The 20,797-nt window shown below is 39.3% G+C and overlaps 1 protein-coding gene across 6 annotated transcripts in view; it reads left to right on the plus strand.

The window, feature by feature from the left end:
- The window catches only part of LOC139751609 (uncharacterized), a 430,524-nt gene that overhangs the window by 303,144 nt on the left and 106,583 nt on the right, over nt 1-20,797 (plus strand). The window contains exon 5 of one of the 6 annotated variants that reach the window (XM_071667225.1): nt 19,056-20,342. The exons of 4 other annotated variants lie outside the window; for them this stretch is intronic. In XM_071667225.1, the coding sequence (XP_071523326.1) occupies nt 19,056-19,328 (273 nt within the window). In that variant the 3' untranslated portion in view covers nt 19,329-20,342. Of the gene's footprint in view, nt 1-19,055; nt 20,343-20,797 lie in introns of those variants that run through there. One more of the 6 variants, XM_071667210.1, reaches the window with a different exon arrangement.

A 20,797-nucleotide genomic window follows, 5' to 3' on the forward strand; every position in this document is an offset into this window, starting at 1 on the left:
CGGGAGACAGCGACAAAGCAAAATAAATAAAATATAAATATATATATATATATATATATATATTCTTCTTTCTTTTAAACTATTCGCCATTTCCCGCGTTAGCGAGGTAGCGTTAAGAACAGAGGACTGGGCCTTTTTTGGAATATCCTCACCTGGCCCCCTCTGTTCCTTCTTTTGGAAAATTAAAAAAAAAACGAGAGGGGAGGATTTCCAGCCCCCCGCTCCCTCCCCTTTTAGACGCCTTCTACGACACGCAGGGAATACGTGGGAAGTATTCTTAATCCCCTATCCCCAGGGATAATATATATATATATATATATATATATATATATATATATATATATATATATATAGATATATATATATATATATTTATACACATGTACATTGGTCATACTGTCTGCCTTTATTCATTCCCATCGCCACCCCACCACACATGAAATAACAACCCCCTCCCCCTGCATATGCACGAGGTAGCACTAGGAAAAGACAACAAAGGTCACATTCATTCACACTCAGTCTGTAGCTGTCATGTAATAATGCACTGAAACCACAGCTCCCTTTCCACATCCAGGCCCCACAGAACTTTCCATGGTTTACCCCAGACGCTTCACACGCCCTAGTTCAATCCATTGACAGCACGTCGACCCCAGTATACCACATCGTTCCAATTCACTCTATTCCTTGCATGCCTTTCACCCTTCTGCATGTTCAGGCCCCAATCACTCAAAATCTTTTTCACTCCATCTTTCCACCTCCAATTTGGTCTCCCAGTTCTCCTCGTTCCCTCCACCTCTGACACATATATCCTCTTGGTCAATCTTTCCTCATTCATTCTCTCCATGTGACCAAACCATTTCAAAACACCCTCTTCTGCTCTCTCAACCACACTTTTTATTACCACACATCTCTCTTACCCTTTCATTACTTACTCAATCAAACCACCTCACACCACATACTGTCCTCAGACATCTCATTTCCAGCACATCCACCCACCTCTGCACAACTCTATCTATATCCCACGCCTCACAACCATATAACAGTGTTGGAACCACTATTCCTTCAAACATACCCATTTTTGTTTCCACACATTTTTCAACCCTCCCAGAACTTTCGCCCCCTCCCCCACCCTATGATTCACTTCCGCTTCCATGGTTCCATCCGTGCCAAATCCACTCCCAGATATCTAAAACACTTCACTTCCACCAGTTTTTCTCCATTCAAACTTACCTCCCAAGTGACTTGTCCCTCAACCCTACTGTACCAAATAACCTTGTTCTTATTTACTTTCTTCTTTCACACATTTTACCAAACTCAGTCACCAGCTTCTGCAGTTTCTCACTCGAATCAGCCACCAGTGCTGTATCATCAGCGAACAACAACTGACTCACTTCCCAAGTTCTCTCATTCTTTTTTGCTTTGTCGCTGTCTCCCGCATTTGCCAGGTAGCGCAAGGAAACAGACAAAAGAAATGGCCCAACCCACCCCCATACACATGTATATACATACGTCCACACACGCAAATATACATACCTACACAGCTTTCCATGGTTTACCCCAGACGCTTCACATGCCCTGATTCAATCCACTGACAGCACGTCAACCCCGGTATACCACATCGCTCCAATTCACTCTATTCCTTGCCCTCCTTTCACCCTCCTGCATGTTCAGGCCCCGATCACACAAAATCTTTTTCACTCCATCTTTCCACCTCCAATTTGGTCTCCCACTTCTCGTTCCCTCCACCTCCGACACATATATCCTCTTGGTCAATCTCTCCTCACTCATTCTCTCCATGTGCCCAAACCATTTCAAAACACCCTCTTCTGCTCTCTCAACCACGCTCTTTTTTATTTCCACATATCTCTCTTACCCTTACGTTACTTACTCGATCAAACCACCTCACACCACACATTGTCCTCAAACATCTCATTTCCAGCACATCCATCCTCCTGCGCTCAACTCTATCCATAACCCACGCCTCGCAACCATACAACATTGTTGGAACCACTATTCCTTCAAACATACCCATTTTTGCTTTCCGAGATAATGTTCTCAACTTCCACACATTCTTCAAGGCTCCCAGGATTTTCGCCCCCTCCCCCACCCTATGATCCACTTCCGCCTCCATGGTTCCATCCGCTGCCAGATCCACTCCCAGATATCTAAAACACTTTACTTCCTCCAGTTTTTCTCCATTCAAACTCACCTCCCAATTGACTTGACCCTCAACCCTACTGTACCTAATTACCTTGCTCTTATCCACATTTACTCTTAACTTTCTTCTTTCACACACTTTACCAAACTCAGTCACCAGCTTCTGCAGTTTCTCACATGAATCAGCCACCAGCGCTGTATCATCAGCTGTATCATATACTGGAAAGGATCACAATTTTGCGCATGATCAAGTATATTCTTAAGAGTCCATGAGGAAAATGAAACACGATAAGTTCCCAAGTGCACTTTCATTTAATAATCACATCATCAGGGGAGACACAAGAGAGAAATATAACAGTCAGTTAATATACAACGAAGAGACGTAGCTAGGACACCATTTGGTAAACATGCAATTATCCAAGATAGTCGATGAGCGTATCATGAACTTGTTATTTTACAAATTTTATCAACAATAAAGTTATCCAATTTGTATGAACCATCACTAATATTAACATTATAATTCTTTGTGTATTTAATAATAGAATATTCAATGATATTTTTCGTGGTAATAGACTTCCCCAGAACTTTTTTAAAGGGGAAGTAAATGTTTATAGTTGTGTTACTGGAGTGATAGTTTTCATACATGGTGCTTTGACAAGAAAATAGTGAAATTGTAAAAAATGTAGCTTAGACATTGAAGCTTATTGATACAGTGGTCAAATTGATGAGAACTACTATTGACGTTTGTGTAAATAAATTATACATTTCCTTTTTCCATAGCCAGAGGTTGAACCATTATGTGACATCCATTTTTTCATTTCATTTCAAGCTAGAAGTTTCAGTTTTCTAAATTGTTTCTTACATTTTTCATATGTATATATATGTATGTGTGTGTGTGTATATGTGCGTATGTATGTGTGTGTGTATGTGTATATATATATATATATATATATATTATCCCTGGGGATAGGGGTGAAAGAATACTTCCCACGCATTCCTCGCGTGTCGTAGAAAGAGACTAGAGGGGACGGGAGCGGGGGGCCAGAAATCCTCCCCTCCTTGTATTTTTTAACTTTCCAAAATGGGAAACGGAAGAAGGAGTCACGCGGGGAGTGCTCATCCTCCTCGAAGGCTCAGATTGGGGTGCCTAAATGTGTGTGGATGTAACCAAGATGTGAAAAAAGGAGAGATAGGTAGTATGTTTGAGGAAAGGAACCTGGATGTTTTGGCTCTGAGTGAAACAAAGCTCAAGGGTAAAGGGGAAGAGTGGTTTGGGAATGTCTTGGGAGTAAAGTCAGGGGTTAGTGAGAAGACAAAAGCAAGGGACGGAGTAGCAATACTCCTGAAACAGGAGTTGTGGGAGTATGTGATAAAATGTAAGAAAGTAAATTCTCGATTAATATGGGTAAAACTGAAAGTTGATGGAGTGAGATGGGTGATTATTGGTGCATATGCACCTGGGCATGAGAAGAAAGATCATGAGAGGCAAGTGTTTTGGGAGCAGCTGTTAGTGGTTTTGATGCACGAGACCGGGTTATAGTGATGGGTGATTTGAATGCAAAGGTGAGTAATGTGGCAGTTGAGGGAATAATTGGTATACATGGGGTGTTCAGTGTTGTAAATGGAAATGGTGAAGAGCTTGTAGATTTATGTGCTGAAAAAGGACTGATGATTGGGAATACCTGGTTTAAAAAGCGAGATATACATAAGTATACTTATGTAAGTAGAAGAGATGGCCAGAGAGCGTTATTGGATTACGTGTTAATTGACAGGGGCGCGAAAGGGAGACTTTTGGATGTTAATGTGCTGAGAGGTGCAACTGGAGGGATGTCTGATCATTATCTTGTGGAGGCTAAGGTGAAGATTTGTATGGGTTTTCAGAAAAGAAGAGTGAATGTTGGGGTGAAGAGGGTGGTGAGAGTAAGTGAGCTTGGGAAGGAGACTTGTGTGAGGAAGTACCAGGAGAGACTGAGTACAGAATAGAAAAAGGTGAGAACAATGGAAGTAAGGGGAGTGGGGGAGGAATGGGATGTATTTAGGGAATCAGTGATGGATTGCGCAAAAGATGCTTGTGGCATGAGAAGAGTGGGAGGTGGGTTGATTAGAAAGGGTAGTGAGTGGTGGGATGAAGAAGTAAGAGTATTAGTGAAAGAGAAGAGAGAGGCATTTGGACGATTTTTGCAGGGAAAAAATGAAATTGAGTGGGAGATGTATAAAAGAAAGAGACAGGAGGTCAAGAGAAAGGTGCAAGAGGTGAAAAAAAGGGCAAATGAGAGTTGGGGTGAGAGAGTATCATTAAATTTTAGGGAGAATGAAAAGATGTTCTGGAAGGAGGTAAATAAAGTGCGTAAGACAAGGGAGCAAATGGGAACTTCAGTGAAGGGCGCAAATGGGGAGGTGATAACAAGTAGTGGTGATGTGAGAAGGAGATGGAGTGAGTATTTTGAAGGTTTGTTGAATGTGTTTGATGATAGAGTGGCAGATGTAGGGTGTTTTGGTCGAGGTGGTGTGCAAAGTGAGAGGGTTAGGGAAAATGATTTGGTAAACAGAGAAGAGGTAGTGAAAGCTTTGCGGAAGATGAAAGCCGGCAAGGCAGCAGGTTTGGATGGTATTGCAGTGGAATTTATTAAAAAAGGGGGTGACTGTATTGTTGACTGGTTGGTAAGGTTATTTAATGTATGTATGACTCATGGTGAGGTGCCTGAGGATTGGCGGAATGCGTGCATAGTGCCATTGTACAAAGGCAAAGGGGATAAGAGTGAGTGCTCAATTACAGAGGTATAAGTTTGTTGAGTATTCCTGGTAAATTATATGGGAGGATATTGATTGAGAGGGTGAAGGCATGTACAGAGCATCAGATTGGGGAAGAGCAGTGTGGTTTCAGAAGTGGTAGAGGATGTGTGGATCAGGTGTTTGCTCTGAAGAATGTATGTGAGAAATACTTAGAAAAGCAAATGGATTTGTATGTAGCATTTATGGATCTGGAGAAGGCATATGATAGAGTTGATAGAGATGCTCTGTGGAAGGTATTAAGAATATATGGTGTGGGAGGCAAGTTGTTAGAAGCAGTGAAAAGTTTTTATCGAGGATGTAAGGCATGTGTACGTGTAGGAAGAGAGGAAAGTGATTGGTTCTCAGTGAATGTAGGTTTGTGGCAGGGGTGTGTGATGTCTCCATGGTTGTTTAATTTGTTTATGGATGGGGTTGTTAGGGAGGTGAATGCAAGAGTTTTGGAAAGAGGGGCAAGTATGAAGTCTGTTGGGGATGAGAGAGCTTGGGAAGTGAGTCAGTTGTTGTTCGCTGATGATACAGCGCTGGTGGCTGATTCATGTGAGAAACTGCAGAAGCTGGTGACTGAGTTTGGTAAAGTGTGTGAAAGAAGAAAGTTAAGAGTAAATGTGAATAAGAGCAAGGTTATTAGGTACAGTAGGGTTGAGGGTCAAGTCAATTGGGAGGTGAGTTTGAATGGAGGAAAACTGGAGGAAGTGAAGTGTTTTAGATATCTGGGAGTGGATCTGGCAGCGGATGGAACCATGGAAGCGGAAGTGGATCATAGGGTGGGGGAGGGGGCGAAAATTCTGGGAGCCTTGAAGAATGTGTGGAAGTCGAGAACATTATCTCAGAAAGCAAAAATGGGTATGTTTGAAAGAATAGTGGTTCCAACAATGTTGTATGGTTGCGAGGCGTGGGCTATGGATAGAGTTGTGCGCAGGAGGATGGATGTGCTGGAAATGAGATGTTTGAGGACAATGTGTGGTGTGAGGTGGTTTGATCGAGTAAGTAACGTAAGGGTAAGAGAGATGTGTGGAAATAAAAAGAGCGTGGTTGAGAGAGCAGAAGAGGGTGTTTTGAAATGGTTCGGGCACATGGAGAGAATGAGTGAGGAAAGATTGACCAAGAGGATATATGTGTCGGAGGTGGAGGGAACGAGGAGAAGAGGGAGACCAAATTGGAGGTGGAAAGATGGAGTGAAAAAGATTTTGTGTGATCGGGGCCTGAGCATGCAGGAGGGTGTAAGGAGGGCAAGGAATAGAGTGAATTGGAGCGATGTGGTATACCGGGGTTGACGTGCTGTCAGTGGATTGAATCAAGGCATGTGAAGCGTCTGGGGTAAACCATGGAAAGCTGTGTAGGTATGTATATTTGCGTGTGTGGACGTATGTATATACATGTGTATGGGGGTGGGTTGGGCCATTTCTTTCGTCTGTTTCCTTGCGCTACCTCGCAAACGCGGGAGACAGCGACAAAGCAAAAAAAGAAAAAAAAAATAGATTTAGAGTTAATAACTGAGATGGCATTACAGTCAGTACAGTGATCATAGTTTTTAACGTAATTAAACGCATTTGATTCTTGTCCCATTCTTATACTATATTTATGTTGCTTAAGTCTAACAGAAAGATCTTTACCTGTCTGCCCAACATAAAACTTATCACAATTTCTACTTGGCACTTTATAGATGCACCCAGGAGAATTTTCTGGTGAATTCCTGATTAAGATATTCTTTATAGTATTATTGTTGCTGAAGGCAACATTTACATTAAAGGATTTAAGCAACATGGGAAGTAAAGTAAAATTATTATTAAAATGGAGAACTAAAAGATTCTTGGTGTCAATGGGAGGTTTGGGCTCAATTCTAAAATTATTTCTTTGCTAACTTAAGGGATTTATCAGTGAAAGATTTAGGGTACTTAACTTAGATCCAATAGAATATATCTTCTCAAACTCATCATCAGTATACTCTGGACTGCAAATACGTAATTCCCTAAGGAACATAGATTGAAATGATGATGACTTAACTCTGTCATGTTGAGATGAGTAATAATGGATATATGAGCATACATTGATAGGTTTTCTGTATATGCTAAACTTAAATTTGTTTCCTTGCCTATGGATCATGCAATCTAAAAATGGTAACATACCATTATTTTCATTTTCTACTGTAAATTTGATGGAAGGTACTAAATTGTTAAGGGGAGAAATATTTGTAAATTTTCATTTGTTAGCCAAATACAAAGAACATCATCTACATAAAAGATTTATAAGAGCTTTAACACTTCAAAAAAGACAGTGATATACATATTACTAAAGCAGATAAGGCTAACACTGTTGTGATTATGGACAAAAGTAACTATTTATCTAAAATGAATGATCTTTTGAATGATGACAACATATTCTAAACTCAGTAAGAATCCCCTAGAAGAGTTAATTCCCATTTCAATAAAGAACTGAAGTTGTTGTTGAAAGGTAATGGTTCTCTTATCAAAAGTTTATCATCTTTGTCCCCTTCATTGCCATATATGTATGGACTTATCAAAACACATAAACAAAATTTTCCAGCAAGACCTATAGTGAGTTCAGTAGGCTCCATCACATATAAACTGTCAGTATGGTTAGTTTCTTTATTAAGCCCTTTAGTGGGTAAGATATCAAATTCTAATATCATGAACAATGTAGATTTAGTTAACAAGCTTAACAATATCGATGTCAATTTTGATTTCAAACTTGTTAGCTTTGATGTTTCCTCACTTTTCACAAAAGTTCCAGTTGATGACCTTTTAGAATATTTGATATCTTGGATGATATTCATTTACCTCTTTCAAAGTCTGTTTTCAACTAAAAATATTTTGTATAAAAGACTGTATTTCAATTCAAAAAATTTGGTATGGCAATGGGTAACCCTCTTTCACCTGTACTAAGTAATCTTTATATGGATTTTTTTAAACAAAATTACTAAAGGATATCTTACCTTCTAATGTAATTTGGTTTAGGTATGTAGATGATATTCTTTGTGTTTTTCCAACAAATGAAAATTTACAAATATTTCTCCCCTTACTTAACAATTTAGTACCTTCCATCAAATTTACTGTAGAAAATGAAAATAATGGTATGTTACCATTCTTAGATTGCATGATCCATAGGCAAGGAAACAAGTTTAAGTTTAGCATACACAGAAAACCTACCAATGTATGCTCATATATCCATTATTACTCATCTCAACATGACAGTTAAATTATCATCATTTCAATCTATGTTCCTTAGGGCATCATGTATTTGCAGTCCAGAGTATATTGATGATGAGTTTGAAAAGACATATTCTATTGGGTCTAAGTTAAAGTACCCTAGATCTTTCATTGATAAACCCCTTAAGGTAGCAAAGAAATCATTTATAAGAGTTGAGCCCAAACCTCCCATTGACACCAAGAATCTTTTAGTTCTCCCTTTTGATAATAATGTTACTTTACTTCCCATGTTGCTTAAATCCTTTAATGTAAATGCTGCCTTTGGCAACAATAATACTATAAAGAATATCTTAGTCAGGAATTCACCATAAAATTCTCCTGGGTGCATCTATAAAGTGCCATGTAGAAATTGATAAGTTTTATGTTGGGCAGACTGGTAAGGATCTTTCTGTTAGACTTAAGTAACATGAATATAGTATAAGAATGGGACAAGAATCAAATGCCTTATTTAATCATATTAAAAACTATTATCATTGTACTGACTGGAGTAATGCCATCTCAGTTATTAACTATAACTCTGTTACCACGAGAAATATCATTGAATCTTCTATTATTAGATACACAAAGAATTATAATGTTAATATTAGTGATGGTTTATACAAATTGGATAACTATATTATTGATGAAATTTGTAAGTTAATTAGTTTATGATTCGCTCGGTCTGTCATGGACTCGCATGTTTACCAAATGGCATCCTTGCTATGTCTCTTCGTTGTATATCAACTGACTGTTATATTTCTCTCTTGTGTCTCCCCTGATGATGTGATTATTACACGAAAGTGCACTTGGGAACTTATTTTCCCCATGAACTCTTAAGAATATATATTTTTTTTTTTTTGCTTTGTCGCTGTCTCCCGCGTTTGCGAGGTAGCACAAGGAAATACGTGGGAAGTATTCTTTCTCCCCTGTCCCCAGGGATAATATATATATATATATATATATATATATATATATATATATATATATATATATATATATATATATATATATATATATATACATATGTATATATATATATATATATATATATATATATATATATATTTTTTTTTTTTTTTTTGCTTTGTCGCTGTCTGCCGCGTTTGCGAGGTAGCGCAAGGAATATATATATATATATATATATATATATATATATATATATATATATATATATAGGTGGATCTGGCAGCGGATGGAACCATGGAAGCGGAAGTGGATCATAGGGTGGGGGAGGGGGCGAAAATTCTGGGAGCCTTGAAGAATGTGTGGAAGTCGAGAACATTATCTCGGAAAGCAAAAATGGGTATGTTTGAAGGAATAGTGGTTCCAACAATGTTGTATGGTTGCGAGGCGTGGACTATGGATAGAGTTGTGCGCAGGAGGATGGATGTGCTGGAAATGAGATGTTTGAGGACAATGTGTGGTGTGAGGTGGTTTGATCGAGTAAGTAACGTAAGGGTAAGAGAGATGTGTGGAAATAAAAAGAGCGTGGTTGAGAGAGCAGAAGAGGGTGTTTTGAAATGGTTTGGTCACATGGAGAGAATGAGTGGGGAAAGATTGACCAAGAGGATATATGTGTCGGAGGTGGAGGGAACGAGGAGAAGAGGGAGACCAAATTGGAGGTGGAAAGATGGAGTGAAAAAGATTTTGTGTGATCGGGGCCTGAACATGCAGGAGGGTGAAAGGAGGGCAAAGAATAGAGTGAATTGGAGCGATGTGGTATACCGGGGTTGACGTGCTGTCAGTGGATTGAATCAAGGCATGTGTATGGGGGTGGGTTGGGCCATTTCTTTCGTCTGTTTCCTTGCGCTACCTCGCAAACGCAGGAGACAGCGACAAAGCAAAAAAAAAAAAAAATATATATATATATATATATATATATATATATATATATATATATATATATATATATATATATTATCCCTGGGGACAGGGGAGAAAGAATACTTCCCATGTATTCCCTGCGTGTCGTAGAAGGTGACTAAAAGGGAAGGGAGCGGGGGGGCTGGAAATCCTCCCCTCATTTTTTTTTAATTTTCCAAAAGAAGGAACAGAGAAGGGGGCCAGGTGAGGATATTCCTTCCAAGGCCCAGTCCTTTGTTCTTAATGCTACCTCGCTATCGCGGGAAATGGCGAATAGTATGAAAAAAATATATATATATGCGGCAGGGGTGTGTGATGTCTCCATGGTTGTTTAATTTGTTTATGGATGGGGTTGTTAGGGAGGTGAATGCAAGAGTTTTGGAAAGAGGGGCAAGTATGAAGTCTGTTGGGGATGAGAGAGCTTGGGAAGTGAGTCAGTTGTTGTTCGCTGATGATACAGCGCTGGTGGCTGATTCATGTGAGAAACTGCAGAAGCTGGTGACTGAGTTTGGTAAAGTGTGTGAAAGAAGAAAGTTAAGAGTAAATGTGAATAAGAGCAAGGTTATTAGGTACAGTAGGGTTGAGGGTCAAGTCAATTGGGAGGTGAGTTTGAATGGAGAAAAACTGGAGGAAGTAAAGTGTTTTAGATATCTGGGAGTGGATCTGGCAGCGGATGGAACCATGGAAGCGGAAGTGGATCATAGGGTGGGGGAGGGGGCGAAAATTCTGGGAGCCTTGAAGAATGTGTGGAAGTCGAGAACAGTATCTCGGAAAGCAAAAATGAGTATGTTTGAAGGAATAGTGGTTCCAACAATGTTGTATGGTTGCGAGGCGTGGCTATGGATAGAGTTGTGCGCAGGAGGATGGATGTGCTGGAAATGAGATGTTTGAGGACAATGTGTGGTGTGAGGTGGTTTGATTGAGTAAGTAACGTAAGGGTAAGAGAGATGTGTGGAAATAAAAAGAGCGTGGTTGAGAGAGCAGAAGAGGGTGTTTTGAAATGGTTTGGGCACATGGAGAGAGTGAGTGAGGAAAGATTGACCAAGAGGATATATGTGTCGGAGGTGGAGGGAACGAGGAGAAGAGGGAGACCAAATTGGAGGTGGAAAGATGGAGTGAAAAAGATTTTGTGTGATCGGGGCCTGAACATGCAGGAGGGTGAAAGGAGGGCAAGGAATAGAGTGAATTGGAGCGATGTGGTATACCGGGGTTGACGTGCTGTCAGTGGATTGAATCAGGGCATGTGAAGCGTCTGGGGTAAACCATGGAAAGCTGTGTAGGTATGTATATTTGCGTGTGTGGACGTATGTATATACATGTGTATGGGGGTGGGTTGGGCCATTTCTTTCGTCTGTTTCCTTGCGCTACCTCGCAAACGTGGGAGACAGCGACAAAGCAAAAAAAAAAATATATATATATATATATATATATATATATGCGGGAAATGGCGAATAGTTTGGAAGAAAAGAAAAGAAATATGTATGTGTGTGTGTGTGTATGTGTTACATGTCTTATATACATGTCTATAAAGCCTACATTTCCTCATTATCTCTGTATCCCTGAAGATGTGAATTATCACAAAAGCCCTTAGACCTTCATGTTTCATTTTCCTTGTGGCTGCCAGCTGGAGGAGGGGGGATGCTATTTCATGTGTGGCAGGGTGGCGACAGGAATGGATGAAGGCAGCAAGTATGGATATGTATATGTGTATATATATATGTATATGTCTGTATGTATGTATATATATGTTGAAATGTATATGTATGTATATGTGCGTGTGTGAGTGTTTATGTATATACATGTGTATGTGGGTGGGTTGTGCCATTTCTTGTCTGTTTCCTTGCGGTACCTCTCTGATGCGGGAGACGACAGTTAAGTATAATAATAATAATAATAATAATAATAATAATAATAATAATAATAATGAATAAATATATATATATATATATATATATATATATATATATGAGAGAGCTTGGGAAGTGAGTCAGTTGTTGTTCGCTGATGATACAGCGCTGGTGGCTGATTCATGTGAGAAACTGCAGAAGCTGGTGACTGGTTTGGTAAAGTGTGTGGAAGAAGAAAGTTAAGAGTAAATGTGAATAAGAGCAAGGTTATTAGGTACAGTAGGGTTGAGGGTCAAGTCAATTGGGAGGTGAGTTTGAATGGAGAAAAACTGGAGGAAGTGAAGTGTTTTAGATATCTGGGAGTGGATCTGGCAGCGGATGGAACCATGGAAGCGGAAGTGGATCATAGGGTGGGGGAGGGGGCGAAAATTCTGGGGGCCTTGAAGAATGTGTGGAAGTCGAGAACATTATCTCGGAAAGCAAAAATGGGTATGTTTGAAGGAATAGTGGTTCCAACAATGTTGTATGGTTGCGAGGCGTGGGCTATGGATAGAGTTGTGTGCAGGAGGATGGATGTGCTGGAAATGAGATGTTTGAGGACAATGTGTGGTGTGAGGTGGTTTGATCGAGTGAGTAACGTAACGGTAAGAGAGATGTGTGGAAATAAAAAGAGCGTGGTTGAGAGAGCAGAAGAGGGTGTTTTGAAGTGGTTTGGGCACATGGAGAGAATGAGTGAGGAAAGATTGACCAAGAGGATATATGTGTCGGAGGTGGAGGGAACGAGGAGAAGAGGGAGACCAAATTGGAGGTGGAAAGATGGAGTGAAAAAGATTTTGTGTGATCGGGGCCTGAACATGCAGGAGGGTGAAAGGAGGGCAAGGAATAGAGTGAATTGGAGCGATGTGGTATACCGGGGTTGACGTGCTGTCAGTGGGTTGAATCAAGGCATGTGAAGCGTCTGGGGTAAACCATGGAAAGCTGTGTAGGTATGTATATTTGCGTGTGTGGACGTGTGTATATGCGTGTGTATGGGGGGGGTTGGGCCATTTCTTTCGTCTGTTTCCTTGCGCTACCTCGCAAACGCGGGAGACAGCGACAAAGTATAAAAAAAAATATATATATATATATATATATATATATATATATATATATATATATATATATATATATATATATATATATACATAGAATTAATATGACAGCATATTTAGAGTTATTGATCTCTCTTATGGTTTCTAATTTTCTCAATATTCTACTGTTAGGTGGGTGCTCAAACACCACTTGTCCATAGTCCATCATTTATTACATTCAAGCTTTCACCTTCACAGAGGCATCATCAGGAACCTACATAGACAAAAATCTGTGTCACAAAACTTGGATAAGAAAAGTAAAATGCAAGCAAAATATAAGAACACTCAGAAAAACACAGCACATAACACGTAAAGGCATAGGAAACTCTAAACAAATTAATAATCTCATGAAGAGTAGTACAGTCTAAATGCAACAAATGGAAACAGAAAAATAGAAAACTTACAGTCAAGGAAAAACATAGAACAATATTGCACAAGAAAGTCCATCACTAAATACACTAAGAAGGGCCAAGCGAGACTGTTATCGTCTGGATGTTGAGCTGAGATCAGGTTGGGCTCATCTGATTCTCTCAAACCTTTGTAATGTTGGACTATGTTCTTGACACCCAGCAGGGGCAGACTTGGTAGGTTGTGGCGGGTCAATGATGCGTCCCATCCACTATGTCCTAATGGTGGGCTATCAAAGAGCTGTATGGTGGTGGTCATGTTTGCCTGGATGTTGATGATAGGTGCTTTCTCTTTAATGTGAATGGCTTCTAATATCTGTAGTCTCCTCTGGTTACTATAATTAGTAATAATTTTGATGGTATTCACTATCATCTCCCTCATTAGTCTCATCCTATGCTTTTATTTACAATGTTGTTTGATTCCACCTTCGTGTAAGTGGAGCGAGAAGCGGTGGTTCAGGATGCAGGTTGTAAGTCCAGTGTAGTTTATGTGGTGGGGCTGACAATCCCAATATTGCATCAGTATTCATATACTACATTGGCATGATTCAACCCTCAGAGTGACCTACCATATTGTTGATCATGACAAGCGACCATGTTTTCAGATTGTTGTAATATAATGTCAGACTGATATCCTTGTCTTCATCAATTACTTTGCAGTTTCTAGCCACAATATCTCACACAACCTTCTTGTGTCCTTTCAATATGATGTCATGAATGTGCTCATGTAGTAAACGCTAATGCTGTCACGTTAAGGTTGTCTGTTTGCTATGAGATGTTGCTCCAGCATGTTGTTCAGAGTGGTATCAAATTCATTATTTGAGTTTCCAGTGTTAATTAACATTTCCCGGACACGTCAAAGTTCTTGGCATAGAAGAAGCCAGGTTGAGCACATCTTGATTACTCTCCTCACATATACATGAATGACACCCCTCTTGCAATTTTAAGTGTATTCACTAATTCCATTCATGTATTTACCTTGGTTGGTGGACTTTCTGGAAACATCAGTGACAAAAGATCCTGTTGTGGCCTTCACCATTACATCCAAGAAAGGAAGCTTACCATTATTATTCAGCTGTGCTGTAAATTTTAAACTTGAAGTGTCTTGGAGTAGGTTGTAAAGTTTATCGACGCCGATAAAAATGTCTTCTATATATCTGCAGTAAATCTGGGGTGTCATGCTATTAGGTCACAGTACTGTAGTTTCAACCTGACATAAATGCTTGTACAATGAGAACCGCCAGGGGGGACCCCTTGGCTATTCTGTCAACCTGCCAGTAAAGCTTGCCTTGTGGACATCTGAAAGGTGCTTCCATAGTGTAGGCACGTAATATTTCTCTCAATATATTTCTGGGCAGCTTGAGGGGAGGTAAGACATGGTGTTGGTCAACGTAATCCAGGATGATGTCTATTGTCCTCTTCACTGGCACATTTGTGAAGAGAGTACTCCACATCTAGGGAAGTTGTGATGCCTTCTGGTTCTTTATTCCTAAGAATGTCAATAAATTCTTCAGTCGAATGTAGGGAGTATATAGACAACATTTTTATCTGTCGATAACTTAAACTCATTGAAAAACCTTCATAACTGATCCAAGAAACTTCAGGGTTAAGATTTACTGCAAAGCTGAATACTTATGGTAAGATTCCTTTCTTGGATGTAATGATGAGTGCCACAACAGAATCTTTTGTCACCAACATTTACAGAAAGCCCACCAACTAAGGTAAATGCATGAATGGAATAAAAGAATGCAATCAATATTACAAGAGGAGTGTCATTTATGCATATGTGAGGAGAGTGATGAAGGTGTGCTCAACCTGGCAACTTTTACACCAAGAAATTTGACTTGTTCAGCAAGTGTTGATTAATGATGGATATTCAAATATTTAATTTGATATCATTGTGAACAACATGCTGGAGCAACATCTCATGGCAAACATGACAGCATTTGAGTTTACTACAGGAACACATTTATGGTATATCGAAAGGACAAGAAGGTTGTGCGGGATACTGTGGCCAGAGACTGGAAAGGAATTGATGAGGATAAGGATATGAGTCTCATAATATACTACAACAATCCAAAAACATGCTCGCTCATCATAAACAACAATATGGTAGGTTGCTCTGGAAGTGTGAATCATACCAATGTGGTATACGAATACCAATGCAATACTGGGAACTCAGCCCCACCACAGTGGACACACAACCTGCACCTTGAGCCACCCCTTCTTGATCCACTCACGAGAAGGTGAAATCAAACAACATTGTGAACAAAAGCATGTCGCGAGACTAATGAGGGAGATTATAGTGAATAACACCAAAATTACTACTAGTTGCAGTGATTGGAGAAGACTACAGATATTAGAATCCATTCATATTAAAGAGAAAGCATGTCATCAACATCCAGACAAAACATTACCACCACCATACAGCTCTTTGATGGGCCACCCATAGGACGTAGATAGATGGGATACGTCATTGATCCACCACAAGCTACCAAGTACACCAGTATTGGGTGTCAGGAACACGGTCCAACGTTACAAAGGTCTGAGAGAATCAGACGAGCCCATCCTGATCTCAGCTCCACATCTGGACAGTAGCGGTCTTGCTTGGCCCTTAGTGTATTTAGTGATGGACTTTCTTGAGCAATATTGTTCTGCGCTTTTCCTTGACCATGAGTTTTCTATTTTTCTGTTTCCATATGTTGTACTTAGATTGTACAACCCTTCATGAGATTGTTGATTTGCTGAGTGTCTCCCTTACTTTTATATGCTATGTGCCATGTTTTTTTGAGTGTTCTATATTTTGTTTGTGTTTTTGTTTTCTTACCCAAGTTTTGTGATTCAGTTTTTTTCTCTTTTCTTAGATTCCTGATGATGCCTCTGTGAAGGAGAAAGCTTGAATGTAATAAATGATGGACTATGGGCAACTGGTGTTTGAGAGCACCCACCTAATGGTAGAATAATGCTGAGAAAATTAGAGAACATAACAAAGAAGATAACCATAAATATGCTGTTGTGTTCAATTCTCTGTGCTCCCAGCGTATACTAATATATATATGTATAAATCCTCCCCTCTCATTTTTTTGATTTTCCAAAGGATGGAACAGAGAAGGGGGCCAAATGGGGATTTACCTTAAAGGCTCAATCCTCTGTTCCTAAAGCTACCTTGCTAACACGGGAAATGGCGAATAGTATGAAAAGAAAAAAAAAAAAAAATATATATATATATATATATATATATATATATATATATATATATATATATATATATATATATATTCCCTGGGGATAGGGGAGAAAGAATACTTCCCATGTATTCCCTGCGTGTCGTACAAGGTGACTAAAAGGGAAGGGAGCGGGGGGCTGGAAATCCTCCCCTCTCGTTTTTTTTTTTTCCAAAAGAAGGAACAGAGAAGAGGGCCAGGTGAGGATATTCCCTCAAAGGCCCAGTCCTCTGTTCTTAACGCTACCTCGCCATCGCGGGAAATAGCGAATAGTATAAAAATATATATATATATATATATATATATATATATATATATATATATATATATATATATATATTTTTGCTTTGTCGCTGTCTCCCGCGTTTTCGAGCTAGCGCAAGGAAACAGACGAAAGAAATGGCCCAACCCACCCCCATACACATGTATATACATACGTCCACACACGCAAATATACATACCTACACAGCTTTCCATGGTTTACCCCAGACGCTTCACATGCCCTGATTCAATCCACTGACAGCACGTCAACCCCGGTATACCACATCGCTCCAACTCACTCTATTCCTTGCCCTCCTTTCACCCTCCTGCATGTTCAGGCCCCGATCACACAAAATCTTTTTCACTCCATCTTTCCACCTCCAATTTGGTCTCCCTCTTCTCCTCGTTCCCTCCACCTCCGACACATATATCCTCTTGGTCAATCTTTCCTCACTCATTCTCTCCATGTGACCAAACCATTTCAAAACACCCTCCTCTGCTCTCTCAACCACGCTCTTTTTATTTCCACACATCTCTCTTACCCTTACGTTACTTACTCGATCAAACCACCTCACACCACACATTGTCCTCAAACATCTCATTTCCAGCACATCCATCCTCCTGCGTACAACTCTATCCATAGTCCACGCCTCGCAACCACACAACATTGTTGGAACCACTATTCCTTCAAACATACCCATTTTTGCTCTCCGAGATAATGTTCTCGACTTCCACACATTCTTCAAGGCTCCCAGAATTTTCGCCCCCTCACCCACCCTATGATCCACTTCCGCTTCCATGGTTCCATCCGCTGCCAGATCCACTCCCAGATATCTAAAACACTTCACTTCCTCCAGTTTTTCTCCATTCAAACTCACCTCCCAGTTGACTTGACCCTCAACCCTACTGTACCTAATAACCTTGCTCTTATTCACATTTACTCTTAACTTTCTTCTTTCACACACTTTACGAAACTCAGTCACCAGCTTCTGTAGTTTCTCACATGAATCAGCCACCAGCGCTGTATCATCAGCAAACAACAACTGACTCACTTCCCAAGCTCTCTCATCCCCAACAGACTTCATACTTGCCCCTCTTTCCAAAACTCTTGCATTCACCTCCCTAACAACCCCATCCATAAACAAATTAAACAACCATGGAGACATCACACACCCCTGCCGCAAACCTACATTCACTGAGAACCAATCACTTTCCTCTCTTCCTACACGTACACATGCCTTACATCCTCGATAAAAACTTTTCACTGCTTCTAACAACTTGCCTCCCACACCATATATTCTTAATACCTTCCACAGAGCATCTCTATCAACTCTATCATATGCCTTCTCCAGGTCCATAAATGCTACATACAAATCCATTTGCTTTTCTAAGTATTTCTCACATACATTCTTCAAAGCAAACACCTGATCCACACATCCTCTACCACTTCTGAAACCACACTGCTCTTCCCCAATCTGATGCTCTGTACATGCCTTCACCCTCTCAATCAATACCCTCCCATTTAATTTGCCAGGAATACTCAACAAACTTATACCTCTGTAATTTGAGCACTCACTCTTATCCCCTTTGCCTTTGTACAATGTATATATATATATTGTATATATATATATATATATATATATATATATATATATATATATATATATATATATATATATATATATACATATACAGGTGTTCCTGGACTTTGCCTGTGAAAAGTTACCTTTAGTGAGGCTGTATCATTAGGAGTACAGTCTTGTCAAAGAACTTTTCACTCTAAAAGAGTCTATATTTTCCTGCCACAGGAAGTACCACAGTCTTGAGCTGTAGGAGCCTTAAGAAAGGTCTTGCATAACACCAGAACTTTTTCATAGGAATTGGTCTTGGGATAATTATAGTTAAATTAATAGATGGATAAGTATATATATATATATATATATATATATATATATATATATATATATATATATATATATATATATATATATATATATATATTTACTGTTTCAATTTTTTTTTTTTTTTTTTTGCCTAGTTGTGATGAGTACTCAGTTGATGGATTTTGTTTTTGATAATTATGAATTTGGTATTATCAGGTAAATGACGGAGAGGTATGAGAAAGGCAGAAATGGGCCATACTAATGGCTGGTGTGTCTTTTTACAGTGTGTGCGCGGGGCAGGCGGGGTGGCAGTGTCCGGGGTTGGCGTGTCATGGGATGAAGTGTCCCGAATGTGTCACCATGGGTGCATAGTGGACACCTGCCGTGCTTGTAAACCCTTCAAATGTCATCATTGCCCTTATGCAACTAGAAGCCGTGCAGACCTGGTAAAGCACATGCGCAAACACACAGGCGAACGACCATTTCCTTGCCCTTTGTGCAGTTACAGGGCCAGTGACAGGTCAACTCTCAGGAAACATTTTCTTCGTCACAAATAGATTTTTTGATAATACCTTACCCAGTCACCTTTTGTTTATGGATTGCATAACAAGATTTGATTGAAAAATGATACAATGTATGGGAGTAAATCTCCTTTGAATAGATTTCTTAAAATCAGTTTTCAACTTTGTACCATTAGTACCATACTCGTACCATTAGTACCATACTCATTCAAAATGATAACAGAAAATGTCAAATGGCATTTAACTCATTTCACTGGATTTCATAGTTATATTAGGATTTCATCTTCATTATCCATTAAAGTACAATCATTGACATAGTTAAGTATTGTAAGATGAACTGTTTTTACATTAAGGATGGAAATGTAAATAGCATAGTTTGTAAATATGTCATGCTGTATTTTCTTGATAAAATTGATTGGTTAAGCCTAATTGATGATGAGGTTTTATGAAATACAGGTTGTACCTTTCTAATCCAGCACTCTTTGGCCAGCAACTCCAATAGTCCATCACATTTTGAATCTGCTACCATTAGTTTGTGGATCTGCCTCCAGGGTGGTGTTGTTAGCAGCGCTAATGCACCAAAATCTGTTTACACTGCAGCCAAGCTAATTAATAGTCCTGTTAACTTCTTATAGCCCCAGAACAAGCGTATAATGCGACGAATCTACCCTGTATTGGTGTTGTATGCCACAAAAACCTTTACCCAAGATATTGAGGAGTCTTTATCTGGGGTAAAGATTCCAAAGATAGGGCAACAATTCTTGGCTGCAGCAGTGACACACAAAACCAAGCTGATGGTAATTGGTAAAAGCATTCACCGGAGGGCCTTTAAAGGGGTCAATTTCTGTTTTGCAGCATTTTCTGTGGTCTGGTAATGGCTATGTCCTAAAGTTGCTGGATTAAAGAGGTACAACATGTAATTTCATTCAAAATATAGTTTTCATTTATTGCACCTGCTGTCAAGTTATGAATGCTCAGGACCTAAGTTCTTGAATAATGAATACAGCTGGACTGATATCTTATTCTCAAATAAACAAAAGTATTGTAGAAGTGTTTTTCTTATTAGCAGAACTACTTTTGGGGCAAGAAAAAAAATGATGAATGGAGCTTAACAGAATTTTTTTTGTAATTGCTGATGAACAAATATAGGACACGAAAATCCTAGCATTTGTAAAAGAAAAATTAGGTTATGTTAGAGAACCTTTCTCAGAGCCATACTGCTGTATGTTTTGGGGAAAGCATATAGAAGTTGAAAGTGGAAATTATATGAAGTAATTCTGCATAGTACTCAATCATTATTTAATTAGGAAAGGCAACATCTGCTGAACTTATTCCCCACCCTCATAGTGCATTAAAAATTGCCATCCATATGTTACATCTTCCCCATTCCCTTTAGAGCTTACAAACACAATTATAGTCAAAGCAAGAGGAATAACATGATTGATGAAGAGAATAGACATGAATGTATATGTAAATGAACATGAAAATGGCCATTAAAAATCAGA

This window comes from Panulirus ornatus, chromosome 11 (assembly GCF_036320965.1).
Source record: "Panulirus ornatus isolate Po-2019 chromosome 11, ASM3632096v1, whole genome shotgun sequence".
Classification (NCBI taxonomy): Eukaryota; Metazoa; Arthropoda; class Malacostraca; order Decapoda; family Palinuridae; genus Panulirus; species Panulirus ornatus.